Genomic DNA, 19,424 nt, shown 5'->3' on the forward strand with positions numbered 1-19,424 from the left:
CGTGGATCACGTCGTCCATAAACAGCCCTTTTCAATCTGTCCCAGGCATTTTCGATAGGGTCCATGTCTGGAGAACATGCTGGCCACTCTAGTTGAGCAATGTTGTTGTCCTGAAGGAAGTCATTCACAATGTGCACAACGGGGGCACAAATTGTTGTCCATGAAGACTAATGCCTGGCCAATATGCTTCCGATATAGTTGCAATATTGGTCAGAGGATGGCATTCGCTATCATACAGTCACTATGGTGCCTTCCATGACCACCAGTGGCATACATAATGCCACCTCAAAACAGCAAGGAACCTCCACCTTGCTGGACAGTGTGTCTAAGGCATTCAGCCTGACCGGGTTGCCTCCAAACATGCCTCCGACGATTGTCTGGTTGAAAGCATATGTGACGCTCACTGCTGAAGAGAACATGACGCCAGTCCTGAGCGGTCCATTCGGCAGGCCCATCTGTACTGTGCTGCATGGTGTCTTGGTTGCAAAGATGGACGTCGGGAGTGAAGTTGCGCATCATGCAGCCTATTGCGCACTGTTTGGGTCGCAACACGACATCCTGTGGCTGCACGAAAAACATTATTCAACATTGCGGCATTACTGTCAGGGTTCCTCCAAGCCGTAATCCATGGATAGCGGTCATCCACTGCAGTAGTAGCCCTTCGGCGACCAGAGCGAGGTATGTCATCAACAGTTCCTGTCTCTCTGTATCTCCTCCATGTCCGAACAACATTGCTTTGGATGACTCCGAGATGCTGGGCACTTCCCTTGTTGAGAACCCTTCCTGGCACAAAGCAACAATGCGGACGCATTCGAACCGTGGTATTGACCATCTAGGCATGTTTGAACTACAGGCAACACGAGCTGTGTACCTCCTTCCCAGTGAAATGACCGGAACTGATCGGCTGTCGGACCCCCTCCGTCTAATAGGCGCTACTCGTGCATGGTTGTTCACATCTTTGGGCGGCTTTAGTGACATCTCTGAACAGTCAAAGGAACTGTGTCTGTGATACAATGTCCACAGTCAACATCTATCTTCAGGAGTTCTGTGAACTGAGGTGATGCAAAACTTTTTTTGATGTGTGTATAACCACCAAACAGTTCCATCTCGCCGTAAGTCGAGAAAGAGCTTTATCTAATGTACACTATCACTAGAAGACCAACCTGAGACCTGCCATTTACTTTTATGGTTGGACACGCTGATCTCCACTCCAAAGAGAGAACCACACGTGCAGGAACTAGAGCATAGTAGGTGAGGAGTACAGAATAGACTGCTACAGGAGTTGCAAAATGCAGAGTAAACATGGTCAAGTGGTGATATCTGGCACCCGCTTTGAGACCAGAATTTCTTCTGCTGAACTTCTTCTGCCGTGTGTTACCTTAGAAGTACCTAGAGCTAAGTATTAGAGCACAAAACAAATACGGACTATACAGAAATCTGAGCCACATACAAATAAGAGAGCTCCTCACTCTATTTGGAGTTTTTCACCCTTTGCTACTGTTAAATTAGCAATTGCTCATAATTAGATGACAAGGGAACAGAAATATTTGCACTTTTAATCCATATGGGAAAATTCTCAATATTTAATTCTGCTGAATTCTGTATGCTATCAACTATCAGCAAAGAACCTGGAAGAGCAGCTGAACGGAATGGACAGTGTCTCGAAAGGAGCATATAAGATGAACATCAACAAAATCAAAATGAGGATAATGGAATGTTGTCAAATTAAATTGGGTGATGCTGCAGGAATTAGATTAGGAAATCAGACTCTTAAAGTAGTAAATGAGTTTTGCTATTTGGGGAGCAAAATAACTGATGATGGTCGAAGTAGAGAGGATATAAAATGTAGACTGGCAATGGCAAGGAAAGCGTTTCTGAAGAAGAGAAATTTGTTAACATCAAGCGTGGACGATAAATAGTTTAGACAAGAAGAGAATAGAAGCTTTCGAAATGTGGTGCTACAGAAGAATGCCGAAGATTAGATGGGTAGATCACATAACTAATGAGGAGGTACTGAATAGAATTGGAGAGAAGAGGAATTTGTGGCACAACTTGACTAGAAGAAGGGATCGGTTGGTAGGGCATATTCTGAGGCATCAAAGGATCACCAATTTAGTATTGGAGGGCAGCGTGGAGGGTAAAAATCATAGAGGGAGACCAAGAGATGAATACACCAAGCAGATTCAGAAGGATGTAGGTTGCAGTAGGTACTGGGAGATGAAGCTTGCACAGGATATAATAGTATGGAGAGCTGCATGAAACCAGTCTCAGGACTGAAGACCACAATAACAACAACAACAACAACAACAACAACATCAGCCGATAGAGTAAAATAATTTATAATTACAGTCAGAGGCATAAAATGTAAGCTTATGAATTTTGTAGAGCTGTGGTACCTGCACAGAGAAAAGTAATGTGTATTTCTATCTGTGGGCTTAAGAAAACTAGCGTTTTCATTACAGTGTTTATTTTTCACAATGAATTTTTACTCTGCACAGTGGTGTGTACTGATCTGAAAGTTCCTGACGGGTTAAAACTTTGTGCTAGACCATGACTCGTACCTGGAACCAATGCCTTTCACGCGCACGTGCTGTTCCAACTGAGCTATCCGAGCACATTTCAGAACCTATCTTTGCGGCTTGACTTCTGACAATACCTCATCTCCCACCTTCCAAACTTCACAGAAAATCCACAGTCCTAGAAGCTGGGATATTGTGGAGATGAGGGTTTGCCACAGCCTGGGGGACTATTTGCATAGTTAATTCTCCCTCTGTAATTGAAGTTTCATTCTGGAAGCAATCCTGTGGAATGTGGCAAAGCCATGTTTCTGCAATATCCTTTCTTCCAGGCATAGTAGTCCCACAAGGTATGCAGGAGACTTACGTGGAGTTTGGAGGGTAGGAGATGAGGTGCAAGTGGATGTAAAGCTGTGAGGGCAGGTTGTCAGCCGTGTTCTTGTAGCTCAGTCAGTAAAGCACTTGACCACGAAGGGTACAGGTCGTGTGTTTGAGCTCCAGTCCTATGCACTGTTTTGATCTGCTAGGAAATTTCACTTGCATTTTTAGTTAAAAAATCTACAGGGTGTGACCAATAAGTAGTAGGACTGAATTTCTGTAGCACGAATGGAACAGTGAAGGGGGTTGGACCTCCTGGGTGTGGTAGTGGAGAGCCTTTTGGAGAGACCGATATTTTTTCCAGTCACCTGTAGGGAAGCAGAGAGTGAACACATCGAATTTTGTGGTCCTCCGTTCAGTAATGTGGTTGTGTTTCAAGATGGAGAAAAATCTCGAGCGATACTACGCCATCAAATACTGCATGAAACTCAGGAAAACTGCAATGGTGACAATCAGAATGATTGAGAACGCCTATGGGGATGGTGCCCTGAGCCGCTCAACAGCGTTTGAGTAGCACAAACTGTTCCAGGACTGGTGGGAGCTTGTCAAAGATGACCAGTGCGACGGTCACCCATCAACTTCAAGGATTGATGAAAATGCGGCCAAAGTGAAGGCGCTCCTTGACTCGGAATGGCGCTTAGACATTTGTCTTACGGTTGATGAGTTGGTGATTTCCTATGGTACCATCCAAAAAACTGTTGCTAAGGATTTGGCCGTGCGAAAGGTGTGTGCCAAGTTGGTGCCAAAAATCCCGAGTGACGAACAAAAACTAAATTGCGTGCAAATTTCCCAGGAAATTCTGAACTGTGTCCTAGATAACCCAAATTTTCTTCAAAATGTGATTACTGGTGACGAATCATGCTGTTTTGAGTACTACTTGGAGACCAAATGCCAGAGCACTGAGTGGCACACTGCCCATTCCCTGTGCCAGAAGAAAGCCAAAATGAGTAAGTCAAGGGTCAGAACCATGCTCATCTGCTTTTTTGACTGTCGTGGTGTGGTTCACCGGGAGTTTGTACCCTCTGGCCAAACTGTGAATGCTAAATTTTACATGAAAGTGCTTGAAAGGTTGTGCAAATGCATCCTCCAAGTGCAGTGAGACATTGCCGCCTGTTGGAAGCTGCACCGTGCCACTGTGCACTGCGGGTGTTGGAACACATCAAGCAAAGGGTTGCCACGTTGCCTCATCCTTCCTGCAGTCCAAATCTGTCACCGGTGGACTTCTTCCTCTTTGTTTGACTCAAGCTGGACCTCAAGGGACACCAGTTTGGTTCCATAGAAAACATCCAAAATGCTGTGATGGCATTTCTAAAGAGGATCACAAAAAGTGAGTGCCAGAAGGCGTACGTGCAGTGGAAATTGCGTTACGTGCATTGTGTTGAAGCACAAGGGTGCTACTTGGAGGAATACTAAAGATTTGTACCAGTTAGATCAATAAAAAAAATTAAATTAATTCAGTCCTGCTACTTATTGATCACACCCTGTATGCTTTGTGGGTCTGTTAATGGCCTTCCTAGAACTTCATTTATGTAGATAACGCGTTTTGAATTTCTCTTTTAAATTCTGTTGCATTCACAGCTAACTTCTTACAGTGTTATACAAGACACACTGATGTAACAGAAGTTATGGGGTACCTCCTAATATTGTGTCGGACCTCCTTTTTCCTAGAGTTGTGCAGCAGCTTGTCATGGCATGGACTAAACAAGTTGTTGGAAGTCCTGTGCATAAATATTGAGCCATGCTGCCTCTGTAGCTGTCCATAATTATCAAAATGTTGCCAGTGTAGGATTTTGTGCGCAAACTGGCACCTTGATTATGTCCCACAAATGTTCGACGGGTTTCGTGTCGAGCAATCTGGGTGGCCAAACCATTCGCTCAGATTGTCCAGAATGTAATTTAAACCAGCCGTGAACAATTGTGACCCCATGACATGCAACACATTGTCATCCATGAATTTTCCATCATTGTTTGGAAACATGAAGTCTATGAAGGGGTGGAAATGGTCTCCAAGTAGATGAAAATAACCACTTCCAGTCAGTGATCGGTTCAGTTGGAGCAGAGGACCCAGTCCATTCCACGTAAACACAGCCCACACCATTAAGGAGCCACCACTAGATTACACAATGCCTTGTTGACAACTTGTTCCATGGTTTCATTTTGTCTGTGCCACACTTGAACTGTACCATCAACTTTTACCAAATGAAGTTGGGACACATCTGATCAGGCCACAGTTTTCCAGTCATCTAGGGTCCAACCGATAAGGTCACGAGTCCAGGAGAGGTGCTGCAGGCGATGTTGTGCCGGTAGCAAAGGCACTTGTGTAGGTCGTCTGCTGCCGTAGCCCATTAACGCCAAATTTCGCTGTACTATCGTAACAGATATGTTTGTCATGCGTCCCACATTGGTTTCCGTGGTTATTTCATGTGGCTTTGCTTATCTGTTAGCACTGACAGCTGTAATGCAAACGCCACTGCTCTCAGTCGTTAAGTGAAGAACGTTGGCCACTGCATTGTCTTCGGTGAGAAGTAATGCTGAAATTTGGTATACTTGACACTGAATATTGAATTCCCTAACAATTTCTGATATGGAATGTCCCGTGCATGTGGCTCCAATTACCTTTCTGTGTTTCAGAGGCTGTTAATTCCCATTGTGCCGACGTGGTCGTGTCGGAAACCATTTTGCATGAATCGTGCTCAGTACAGATGACAGCTCCGCCAATGCACTGACCTTTTATACCTTATGTTTCCAATAATGCTATGACCTGTATACGTGCATATGACTATCTCGTGACTTTTCATCTCAGCGTATGTGTACTGTTTGGTCCAGGTGTTTGAAACTATGTAACTTGCACTTCTATCTGAGCTGAAAATCATTCTTGTAGACAGCGTGGATGAGAGAGCCTTAACACAAGTTTTCTAATTTTTGATGCTCTTATTAGCATAAGATTACTAATTAGATAAAGCTCAAGTGTTTCACAGGAACTGCTTTTCTTACATCTATGGGATATGAATTTGCTAACTTGTACATGCATTAGAACCTCTGTAAGTTGTGTTGCTGTGATTCACTTTTTTGTTCTGATTATTTTTATAACTGTCCGTAGATGAAGATGTGTGTCCGTAGATGAAAATGATGTGTGCCTGTTCTGCACAAAAAAGAGAGCATTCACTATGTTGTCCATTGTTGTAACTTGTGGTGGCAGTTCAAACAGCGTAACGATTTCTCGCAGGGTTTCTGGGTGCCCACGTGCCACACAAGCTGCAATGTGAGTTCTACAATCGATCGTCCTGCATCAGCCAGGGCTTCGGCTGCGATGCTGTCCAGGAGTGTGCAGTGCCGGATGCTGGGAAGAACAACTACTGCTACGTCGTCTGGAGCAACAACAGCTTGGGTGAAATTGTCGTCTCCCTCAAGGTGACTCCTTTTGTTCTCTTGCAGGTGTGAGCTTTTCTTGTCCCAGGGGACGATTATGTCAGCAGGTTGCTTGTTTTGTTCCAAGTTTTCCTTGCTTCTCTAGTTGTGTTACACATGATGATACATGAGGTAGCCTTGTTGCAGGGTTTAGAAGCAATTGAGAGAAGCTAAGTTAATACAGCTTGTGAGATTGAGATGCAAGGTATATGAAGGGTTGGCCAGTGGCGTATATAAAATTCCATGTACATGTGGTAAAGTTTATGTTGGAACAACAAAAAGAAGTGTAAATACACGGTTAAAAGAACACAGAAGTCTTTGCCGATTAGGAAAAACAGATAAATCAGCTGTAGCAGAACACGCTTTTCAGCCAGGAAATCATCAAGTGAAGTTTTCCGAAACAAAAATTTTATCTACGACGACGAACTATTACCCACGGCTTTGTAGAGAAGCAATTGAAATATATAAACATAGGGATAATTTTAATCGGAAAGAAGAGACCATGAAACTTGGTGATATTTGGACAGTAGCACTACAGAATTGCTAGACAGTTTTATCCGTGACGAGATTACGATCGATAGTTAAGTTTTATCTCTGACAAAGATTATCTCTGCATATCACGTGTAACTCTGGTCTCGCCCACTTTCTACAATATATAAGTTGCTCTCAGACGTCCGACCCGTCAGTCGGCAAGACTCACCGGAGGAGAAACACCCCTCTGAAGATGTCCAGCGCAGCTCTGGACGAAACGTTAGGAGCTGAAGAGTTTCATGGACCACGACCTTACATCCCGGAAGGTTTACCAGAAGATATATGAAGGGTAACCATAAAGCTTTGATTACCACCTCAGAACATTCCAGCTGAGATCCTGAAAATTGGTGATGGTGTTAGTCCTGTTCTACATATATAAGTGCAACACATTTTTTTCCGATGTGGGTGACTTGGCAGAAACCTCAGTTACTGAGGTTCATATTTTGCTGATCGAGAAATGTTTTGTGCCAAAAACCACCTCCTCATCACTCTGAAAATGAAAATGGCTATTACAACATTTTTTTCATCCAAGGAAAGAGAAAGAAGTAATTCGCTGCCACGTCAGGAGAATCTCGGATGAGGTAAATTTGAGAGGGTAAAGAAGCAACATGGGTGTTTGTGTCTGTCTCTGCAGAATGAGCTGGAACTCTGCCGTGGAGCAAACACATGCCCTCGAAGCCAAAAAACACTCGGCATCACCTTGTCAGATGATGGTTGGGGCTTAACTTTTTTTCGATGTGGTACAACATGATAAAACGTTGTAGTATCTGTGCTGTTCAGAAGTACGCCGGCCAGTGTGGCCTTGCGGTTCTAGGCGCTTCAGTCTGGAACCGCGTGACCGCCACGGTCGCAGGTTCGAATCCTGCCTCGGGCGTGGATGTGTGTGATGTCCTTAGGTTAGTTAGGTTTAAGTAGTTCTAACTTCTAGGGGACTGATGACCCCAGAAGTTAAGCCCCATAGTGCCCAGAGCCATCAGAAGTACGATGCGAAGTTCCTCTGGACATGCATGCTTGTCCAAAGAAACTGACACTGCAGTGACTATAACTGTTATGAAATGCATGAAATGTATTCATATCTGCAAATATGAGCAACCATTTGCTGTATAATGGAATGACGACAATGAAAATTTGTGCCGGTCTGGAATCTCCTCGAGATAAGTGGGAAATCTTAGTTTGAGTCCCTGTCCAGCATAAATCTTCATTGTTTTCATTCCATTATACAACTGATTGTTATTAATATTCGCAAATGTGAATATATTTCATGTATTAACTTTTTTCACTTGTAGTGGGCTGACATTTTTACTGCTTGCTTTACTGCTTTGTGTTAGAATAGTGGTGATTATCAGGTGGCCAAAGAATTTGAATTGACCTGAGCCACCTGCAACATTTCTGCTGCTACCTCAGTTTGGCACGATTTTTAGTTGGTCATGAACACAGATGGGTGAATTTAAAATTGTTGGTTGCTAAACAGCTTGGTCATCAGCTTCCTTTCTCAATATTGAAATACTTTTGTACGATTAGTCACTCTTGTTTAAACAAAAAGCAAAGGCCGTGTGATTCCAACAACAGCCATAAAAAATTTAACATACATTCTGTGGTATATCTGTTCATATCACTGTCATATGTTAATAGTATTAATGAAACAGTGGATGGCATAAGGATGGCTGGTTGAATGCAGACCGAATGGGATGCATCAGTCACTCAAAAATATGTTAAAATATTAATCCGATTAAATTGGACAGAAGCCCTGATGCCACACAGAATTTCAACAATTTTCTTGCTATTGTCTCCTCATTGCATAAAATTAAGGGTAAGTCCCTCCTGTCAGCATACAAAATGCACAGCACTAAATTGTGACGCATTGCAATTATTACACCTCAAACACTGCCATAAGGTGACACTCTTTGTACTGTGAGAGATAAGCAGTGTCATTGGGCAGTGTCCGATACGAAGGCAACTGAGGACCAGTTTTCATCTACTTTGAGTTCGAAAGGAAGTGCGCCAAGATTGAATAGTTGGGTCGACTGACTGGAGCTTGTCTGTTGGGATGTTTCCAGCCACTGTCTTTCCTACTAATGTATCAGCCATGACACAGCAGCCTCGGGTGAATGCTGTGCTGAGCTACAGTGTTTCCCTGGCAGACTGCTATAGCTATTCATTGAGCTTCCTTGTTACCCTCGATTCCAGAGTGTCCAGGTGCCCAGCGAAAGGCCACTTTCTTCCGCCTTAGCGAGAAGAGTGTAGTGTCCTGTACCATCTAAACTACCCCATCTCCTGGTTGCATTTGCTGAATTGCATGTACGGCACCGAGAAAGTCATTCCCTCGACCACAAAATCTCATCTGCTCCAGTGCCTTCTTGACCACCCACAGCTCTGCATAGTATGCCAAGAAATGGCTCGTTGGTGGATTTTAACGGTAAGGTGATGGGAGGTAACAGAGCTGCTGACACTGTCCTGTTACTTAGATCCACCTTGTGCTCATCTATACTCGAATAAAATGCTGTTAAAAACCTTTTTTTAAAACTGTAGGTATAGTTTTGATGTTATTGTACTCTGTCATGTCCAACTTAAGTGTGGACCTAGCAATCTTCTGGGGAGTTGTGAGCCTTGACAGTCATGTTCAGGATGTGCGAGGTATCGAAAACTGATTCATAACTAATGGAATCAAAAACTGATTCGTAATGGATTTTCACTTTTTCCTCCATCTCCTCCAATGTGGTATGGCAGTCTTCCACAGTTTTTCACAGAGAGACAATCTGTCACTTCGTTCTTCGTGATTCAGAGTGGAAATTTAAGTGCCACCTAACCAACATATCATATGTTGGTGCACTGTTGCCATACACATCCACGAACTCAGTAATGATTTTTGGTGAGTAATTCCATGTCTAGTATAGAAGATCGCTTTGGATTCCGTAGAAATATTGGAACACGTGAGGCAATACTGACCCTACGACTTATCTTAGAAGCTAGATTAAGGAAAGGCAAACCTACGTTTTCTGTATTTACTCGAATCTAAGCCGCACCTGAAAAATGAGACTCGAAATCAAGGAAAAAAAATTTTCCCGAATCTAAGCCGCACCTGAAATTTAAGACTCGAATTTCAAGGGGAGAGGAAAGTTTTAGGCCGTCCCCAAATTGAAACAAAGTTGGTCTATTGTAATATGAGAGACAATAGGTCGAATGAATGACGATACAGCTACAGTAGTTTGGTTCGAGTCGTAAGCTTAGCAGTTAAGGTTCACCAGGTAGCCATTGCTATGCATCAGGCACTCCGTCCATATTTATGCGGGTACCCTTCCTTTTTCACGTACTTCGTCTGGTTTGAATTGAGTGCTTATTTTTCTTTGATCTGATAAGGGCCGTATTCTTTGTTGTAGGTGTCTACGTCACTCTAAGCTGAAAATGCATTACTGTACTGTGCCGTGCATTGTTTGTCGCATTCTGATACTGTGTGTTTATGGCCTGTCGCCGCTCGCGGCACGGCTTGCTTTTGTGCGCGCTACCGCCGCTTACAATTAAAAAAAAAGAAAAGAGAGGAATTGTCTCATTAGCGAAACAATGGCAAGAGACTGCTATTTGTTGTTACTTACACTACTGCTTTCTTTGATAATGATCAACAAGAACCAAATAATAGACTGTGTATGGTAGATGATGTTCTGAACGAAAGTTTAGAGAAAATTTTTCTCCAATTGAAAATCGTTGCAGGCGCCTCTTTAGTTCATTACATTCTGCACAGAAATTAGAGTCATCTTAGATTTAAAAATCTAGTCAATTGCCGTGCTTCATTTCTGACTGTATCACTATTAGGCATAAGAATAATACGAATATAAACATGACATGATATGTATATTCTTCCGCGTTTGCTGTTGTCTCACTCTAGTTTCGTAGTTTATTAGGCAGACAGGATTTAAATGAGAAAGCAGCAAACACGAAAGAATACATGGCAAAGTGTTTATATTCGTATTATTCTTATGGTGAAGAGAATACTGCATGTGATTCACAATTCATAAAAGTTCCTATTAGCAACCATCTCTTCTCACAGGAAGGAAAAAATTTAGAGTTAGCCATATTGACAAACATCCCAAACAGTCTTGCCAGTCGGATTTTCGTAGTACATTGAAATACTGCTACATTCGAAGATGAACAATACGGAATTTGTATTTACTTCGTTGGATAATGTACCAAAATGCAGTGGTCGAAACTCGGGGCGGAGGGAAAAAGCTCGTCTTCCACCCTTTTTTTTTAATTTATTTACTGACGTAGAGGTTTTGGTGCCAGCATTTATCTTTGTGCCTACAAAGCATGCCATTGTAGCACTACATATATTCGACGGTAGAAGTTAGTTGTGGCGGCACCTACCAACATTTTTCAGAACTTCCGCTTGCTTTGCACTCGATTCTAAGCCGCATACGGTTTTTGGATTACAAAAAACCGAGAAAAAAATGCGGCTTAGATTCGAGTAAATACGGTATAGCACTTGTAGACTTAATAGAGAAAGCTTTTGACAATGTTGACTGGAATACTCTCTTTCAAATTCTGAGGGTGGCAGGGGTAAAATACAGGGAGTGAAAGGCTATTTACAATTTGTACAGAAACCAGATGGCAGCTATAGGAGTCGAGGGACATGGAAAGGAAAGCAGTGGTTGGGAAGGGAGTGAGGCGGGGTTGTAGCCTCTCCCCGATGTTATTCAGTCTGTATATTGAGCAAGCAGTGAAGGAGACAAAAGAAAAATTCGGAGTAGGTATTAAAATCCATGGAGAAGAAATAAAAACTTTGAGGTTTGCCGATGACATTGTAATTCTGTCAGAGACAGCAAAGGACTTGAAAGGAATGGATAGTGTCTTGAAGGGAGGATAGAAGATGAACTCAACAAAAGCAAAACAAGGATAATGGAATGTAGTCAAATTAAGTTGGGTGATGTTGAGGGAATTAGATTAGGAAATGAGACATTTAAAGTAGTAAAGGAGTTTTACTATTTGGGGAGCAAAATAACTGATGATGGTCGAAGTAGAGAGGATATAAAATGTAGACTGGCAATGGCAAGGAAATCGTTTCTGAAGAAGAGAAATTTGTTAACATCGAGTATAGATTTAAGTGTCAGGAAGCCGTTTTTGAAAGTATTTGTATGGAGTGTAGCCATGTATGGAAGTGAAACATGGACGATAAATAGTTTAGACAAGAAGGGAATAGAAGCTTTCGAAATGTGGTGCTACAGAAGAATGCTGAAGATTAGATGGGTAGATCACGTAACTAATGAGGAGGTATTGAATAGAATTGGGGAGAAGAGAAGTTTGTGGCACAACTTGACCAGAAGAAGGGATCGGTTGGTAGGACATGTTCTGAGGCATCAAGGGATAACCAATTTAGTACTGGAGGGCAGCATTGAGGGTAAAAATTGTAGAGGGAGACCAAGAGATGAATACACCAACCAGATTCAGAAGGATTTAGATTGCAGTAGGTACTGGGAGATGAAGCAGCTTGCACAGGATAGAGTAACATGGGGAGCTGCATCAAACCAGTCTCAGGACTGAAGACAACAACAACAACAACAACATATAAAAAATGAAAACTACAGACTATACCATTTTGCTTTGGCTCCACTAGTGGTGAGCTACAGTACTGCGGCATATTGAAGTGTACCAGGGCTGTATATGTTCCTAGAAACAGACAAAAAAACTAATTACTCAATTTTAAGTATATGACATGGTAATTAAAACTTCATGGCTGTCCTTCACATGTCAACAGAATGATCTGTTTGTTCCATGTTTTCCACACTAGTGTATTTGGCTTACATAAAATAAAACACGGTGGCTGCATTATGAACTAAAGCAGCAGTTGTGTCGATGGTGAAATTTAGATTCTACAGGGCATGTCTGGAAAGTAAGTACTGATCGGAAAAAACTCATAAAAACATTTTTTCAAACAAAAATCTGTTTTTACAAGAAGGAATCTACGGCAGAAAAATCTGAACACCATGATAAAATTAATGCAGAATAATTAAATTTTGGGAATACATTTGTCTAGGTAATGTATTTAAGTGATTAATGTTCCAAGATCCACAGGTTAATGTAAGCTGAGAAATGCTGGTACATTAATAGCCAGTGTAACCATCAGAATATTGATTGCAAGCATACAATCGTGCATGCATTATGTTGTACTGGTTAGATGTCAGTTTGAAGGAAGGAGTTCCATGTCTGGTCCACTCGGTTCGTCGATACAGGGATGGTCGATGCTGGATGTGGATGAGACTGCGTTGTCGTCCGATGGTGTCCCTTACGTGGAGACAAATCTGATGATCGAGCAGGTCGAGGCAATAAGCTGACACGCTGTAGAGCATGTTGGTTTACAACAGCAGTATATGGGGGGCATTGTCCTTTTAGAAAAGACCCTTCAGAATGCTTTCCATTCGTGGCAGCGCAACATGTCAAATCACCAGATTTATGTACAAATTTGCAGGCGGGGTGTGTGAGATAACCATGAGAGTGTTCCTGTTGTCACACGAAATCGTGCACTCGACCATATTACACCACGTAGGTCCAGTGTTTCTAGGCTGCAGGCTACGTTGCAGGGGCGCACCTGACCTATTCCTAACACACACGTGACCATCACTGGCACCGGGGTAGAAACAGCTTTCATCAGAAAACACAATAGACCTCTACTCTGCCCTCCGATGAGCTCTCACTTGACACCACAGGAGTTGCAAATGGCGGCGGTTTGGGGTCCGTGGAATGCACGCTACAGGGTATATGGCTCAGAGCTGTCATTGAAGTAACTGATTTGTACCAGTTCATTGTGTCACTGTGGTGCCATCTGCTGCTCGAGTTGCTGCTGCAGACAGAGTACAATGTTCCAGAGCCCTATGCTGAACAAGACCGTCGTCCCTCTCAGTGGTTCCACTTGGTCGCCCAGAGTTTGGTAAATTAACAGATATTCCAGAACATCCTTCATACAGTAGAGATACTTGTCTTAGCGTAAATTCGAAGTAATTTTCTATATTACATTGAAAAATAAATTACACTAGTTTCCACTCATAGTTCTACAGTATAAAGTTTCTGAAGATATTTGCATCATGAACTGCAACAGGACAGTGCAGGTGGTGTTGATCCATTTATAATAATATTTATTTGAATACACACAACATTACGAGCTACACAAACTTAGAATCACAAACTTGTCGAGAATTAATGATTTTACCTTTGTATGGAACCACAGTCATATAAAATCTTTCAAAAGATGTAACCTCCGTATGACTTTAGAACTGGTTTTATTTCACAATCTAGATTTTGGCCTTAGGCCATTATCAAGTGTTACAAGTATTATAAATCATTAGACTCAAGTAGAACCCAAGTCATAGTTAAAACATGTGCCTTCGGTTACATAAATGAATTTTGTCAAAAATAATTTGCGTAATATGTTAATTTACTGGCAGTTAGCATGACCGAGTATGGTTGTGGAATTTTTCCAACAATGGCCTAAGGTCGAAATCCAGATTGTGAAATAAAACCTGTCCTGCTGTCAAATGGCAGTTATATCTTTCATCGAGAATTGATGTGGATGGAGAACATGTTATTTGTGGCCACCACTTTGCTGCTGTAGCTGTTCAGGACAAACACTGACACTCCGCACTACTTGCTGTCACAGAGCTTCACTTCCGTAACATACACACTAAATTTCACTAGATCATGAGGATGCTGACGGAAGATTTGTTCTTTCAAATATCCCCACAAAAAATAAACACAGATTGATGTCGGACCTGTGAGGTAACCAAATTTGAACACATTGAAGACACTGAGGAAGGCTGTGGGGCAACACTCTTTTCACCAAACGTTCTGTACGGAGTGTCGAGAACGACATTGGCTTTGTGTGGGCGAGCTTCGTCCTGCATAAACCACTGCATGTGCATTGGAAGTGGAGTGGTGTAAAATGCAGGAAGGAACTGCTTTTGTGACATGCCCATGTGCCATTCAGAATTGGATGTTTTGTTGGAAAAAGAAAGGTCCAGTTAATTGTGGCTTGATATGGCAGCCCAGACAGACACTTTTTGACCATAATTGTCCCTTTTATGAAATGTCACTTGACATTCAGCTGCCCAAAACCTCACATTTTGCTTACTGATCATGCCATTAATACGAATGTATGCCTTATTGAGGAATTCTTCCCCCATCCCTCCGTGTTAACCAATTAGCAAACATATGCCTGTTTCCTTTCTGCTGATCAAGAAGAGTATAGAGCACTGACGTTTTGTACTGAAGGTGACTTCTCGGAGCTGCCTTGCCACTCTCTCAGCTTCCACATTTTCAAATGATCAAATTTGAGACATATTTGGCCCTTCCAAACATTCAATTAATTTTAGATTCCCAATGCAACCTGTAGGTCATGTTTTTAGTGGGAGCCCACGATGTGTTAAAATGTTGATGGAAAAATCCCTGTGTAGTAATTTCACCCTTTGTTTCTCCATATAAAAGAACTACCTGGGCCTCCTGTTGAGCAGTCAGCCATTCCTTGTCTGCTGTGTTAATTGACTGATCTGAGCTGATCTCAGGCAAACTCTCCAGGAGCCATTACTTATACGACCGGGGTTTACAAATATGTCACTTAAGGATACTGACCCTAAAATATATCAAATGGCTCAACATCTCGTGTACCAGCTTGTATTGAATTAGCAGATATAGGCAGTTTAATATACATCTACAAACAACTACTGAAGATATTCTCATGCAGTCAGCTAGCCTTGTACATTGCAAGCAATTGAGTCTACACTTCTAAGACCCTCTTACCGAGCAAGATAGTGCAGTGGTAAAACACTGGGCTCGTATTTGGGAGGATGGTACTTCAGTTGCTGTCCAGCCATCCAGATATGGCCTTTCCAGATTAACTGAAATCTTCAGTATTGCCCAACAACTCACAACTAAACTATCGCCTTCAGACCATATGTATTTTCATCCACATCCATACCCTGCAAACCACTTTGAAGTGCATGGCAGACGGTAATCTTGTCGTACGGGAATGATATGTAGGGGTTTGTAGTATATGTCTACAGTCATCATTTAGTGCCAATTTGTGAAACTTTGTATGTAGGCTTTTTCAGAACAGTTTGTGCCCATATTCCAGTGTCTGCTAATTCAGTTTTTTCAGCATCTCTGTGACATTCTCCCATGGGTCAGACAAATTTATGACAATTCGTGCTGCCTATCTCAGTATACATCCAATATCCACTATTAAACATTCTAACCACAATCAATACTTACTTATATTCATCGGCTTCACAAATTTGCAACCAAACTGCCACTTTCAACCTATTCTCTAGTCTGCCTGTATACTGAAGAGCAGGCAGTGTTTGTTGAGGGGGATGGCTTTCCTGGAAAAACACTTGAACTGCACTACATATAGAGCAAGAATCTATTTCCTGTCTGGCATTGCAGTGCAATGTGCTGTAATTTACATAGATTCTGATCGTGTACATGTCTTGCATTAGTTATTCAAGTAACTATGTTCTGTATCCCATAAATCGTGTTAATGCATTTAGTGGCAACTAAACGCTTCCTGGGCACATATGCACACTGCATCGCCACTGATGCTAAAGGTATGCTGCAAATAGGTCAATACAAGCTTGTGAAACAGCCTGTAGGTGCCACTTGTGACGAGTCGGGTAGGTAGGATGGAGAATCGTTTGCTTGCTCTTCAGTTTGCAGATGGGCTATACAGATTAGTCTGTCACAACAACCCACATCCCAAAAACTAATGTAGACAAAAGAAGAAGAAGAAGAGCCAATATTCTGTTCTGTTCCTGTCCCTGTTTGTGTTTATATTATTTCACACAGAACGAATTCTGCATCAGGTATCGGTAGGTCCAGATGATGCATATTTCCGAGCTTTTCCTAAATTGCTGAAATTTCATTTCTCACTATTTAAGTTTTGAAATCTCATTAAGAAACTCAGTGGCTTTGCATGCAATATATGTGCATAAAAATGTTTTAAAATATTTGTAGTAGTTCTGTCAAAAACTTTAATATTGACATATGTAACATTCGGGTTGTAATGACCTGACACACACGTGGTTACTCTGATGTCAAATATTTTATTGTTTTCTGTTATGTTTTCTGATGATAATGATCTTCGTTGTACCAACTTACTCTGAACAGTCAACAATACCTGTACCGTTACAACAATGGGGTTTTCCTTACTTTTTCCAAGAAATAGTTTAGCACTTTTCAGTTATTTGAATCTCAGTTTGATTCATGATACCATGGTAATTAGAATATTGAGTGATGTTGAAATGGAGGACTAGTAAATTTCTCAGCAGATGAAGGGACACTTTCTGAGTTTGAAGATGATGTCAGTAATGCATCTGAAACCAAGTTACCTAAGGACAGTAACGACAGTCCACAGCCTGTGCATAATAGTGTATGCCGACAGTCTTTCTTTTTCCTAAAAATGGGAATATAGAATGGCAGTTGCACTGACTGCTACAACATGGTTGCCTGTCAGCTTAGAATGTCATCAAGAGTACTCCCGGGGTTACCAGGTACACAAACAACAGAATAAGATACGTAAAAATTCATTTCTATTAGTATCTTGTTCAGATCGTTGAAACGAAGTAATAAAGATATCAGCTATTGAAGGATAGCAAGTTTATGGTCAACAATGAACAAACATTGATGATTCTGTTCTTCGCCCTATGAGGACCATTCAATAAGTAATGCAACACTTTTTTTTCTTGGACAATTTCGATTGGTAATATGAGGAATTTGTTGTGGGACATCGTGGAATATTCCCACTTCAGCCCCTATAGTTTCATGAAGTTCTCTTGGGTGGTGGTGCTATATGCAGCCTTCAGACTGTAACAGAGATGCATTCCAAGCAGAGATCTGTCTTTGAATTTCTTTTGTCGGAAAACCAGAGCATCATAGATATTTATAGGTGCTTGCAAAAGGTCTGCAGTGACCTGTCGGTGAACGGAAGCACAGTGAGTCATTGAACGAGGCATCCATCATCATTGCAATGAGGTCACACAAACTTGTCCAACCTTTCTTGTGCTGTCCAGCCACACACAGTGGTGACTCTTGCAATGTTTGCACACAGCAGACACACTAATTCGAGGTGATCAACAGATCACAAACAAACAACTCACAGGGCATCCCTGTTGGTAGTGCTGACACTCTCACCAACCAGTTGGGGTAACCAAAGGTGTGTGCCAGCTATACCGTATTTACTCGAATCTAAGCCGCACTTTTTTTCCGGTTTTTGTGATCCAAAAAACCGCCTGCGGCTTAGAATCGAGTGCAAAATAAGCGCAAGTTCTGAAAAATGTTGGTAGGTGCCGCCACAACTAACTTCTGCCGTCGAATATATGTAACGCTACACAGGCACACTTTGCAGGCACAAAGATAAATACTGGCGCCAAAACCTCTGAGTCAGTAAATAAATTTAAAAAAAGGTGGAAGACGAGGTTTTTTCTCCGCCCCAAGTTTCGACCACTGCATTTTCATATATTATCCAACGAAGTACATACAAATTCCGTATTGTTCATCTTTGAATGTAGCAGCATTTCAATGTACTATGAAAATCCGACTGGCAAGACTGTTTGGAATGTTTGTCAATATGGCCAACTCTACGTTCTGAATTTTTTCCTACCTGTGAGAAGAGATGGTTGCAAATAGGAACTTTTATGAATTGAGAATCACATGCAGTATTCTCTTCACCATAAGAATAATACGAATATAAACATTTTGCCATGTATTCTTTCGTGTTTGCTGCTATCTCATTCAAATCCTGTCTGCCTAATAAACTTCGAAACTAGTGCGAGACAACAGCAAACACGGAAGAATATACATATCATGTCACGTTTATATTCTTATGCCTAATAGTGATACAGTCAGAAATGAAGCACGGCAATTGACTAGATTTTTAAATCTAAGATGACCCTAATTTCTGTGCAGAATGTAATGTACAAAAGAGGCATCTGCAAAGATTTTCAAATGGCGAAAAATTTTAGATAAACTCTCGTTCAGAACATCTATCATACGCAGTCTATTATTTGGTTCTTGTTGATCATTATCAAAGAAAGCAGCAGTGTAAGTAACAACAAATAGCAGTCTCTTGCCATTGTTTCGCTAATGAGACTATTCCTCTCTTTTTTTTTATCGTAAGCAGCGGTAGCGCACACAAAAGCAACCCGTGCCGTGATCGGCGACAGGTCGTAAACACACATTATCAGAATGCGACAAACAATGCATGACACAGTACAGCAACACATTTTCAGCTTAGAGTGACGTAGAGACCTATAACAAAGAGAAAAGCACTTATCAGATCAAAGAAAAATAAGCAATCGATTCAAAACAGGCGAAGCGCATGAAAAAGGAAGGGTACCCGTATAAATACAGGCCTGACGCATAGCAGTGGCTACCCGGTAAAGCTTAACTTCTAAGCTTACGACTCGAACCAAACTACTGTAGCTGTATCAGCATTCATTCGACCTAAATTGTGTCTCACATTACAATGGACCAACTTTGTTTCGAGTTGGAGGTGCGGCCTAAAACTTTTCTCTCCCTTGAATTTCGAGTCTCAAATTTCAGGTGCGGCTTAGATTC

The 19,424-nt window shown here is 41.7% G+C and overlaps 1 protein-coding gene across 2 annotated transcripts in view; it reads left to right on the top strand.

Annotated features, from left to right (window-relative positions):
* Window positions 1-19,424, top strand: part of LOC124719078 (activin receptor type-2A) — a 123,368-nt gene that overhangs the window by 22,317 nt on the left and 81,627 nt on the right. For both annotated transcript variants that reach the window (XM_047244759.1, XM_047244760.1), the window contains exon 2: window positions 6,121-6,305. In XM_047244759.1, coding sequence (XP_047100715.1) covers window positions 6,121-6,305 — 185 coding nt within the window. The remainder of the gene's footprint in view (window positions 1-6,120; window positions 6,306-19,424) is intronic.

Source organism: Schistocerca piceifrons, chromosome 10 (genome assembly GCF_021461385.2).
Source record: "Schistocerca piceifrons isolate TAMUIC-IGC-003096 chromosome 10, iqSchPice1.1, whole genome shotgun sequence".
NCBI lineage: Eukaryota > Metazoa > Arthropoda > Insecta > Orthoptera > Acrididae > Schistocerca > Schistocerca piceifrons.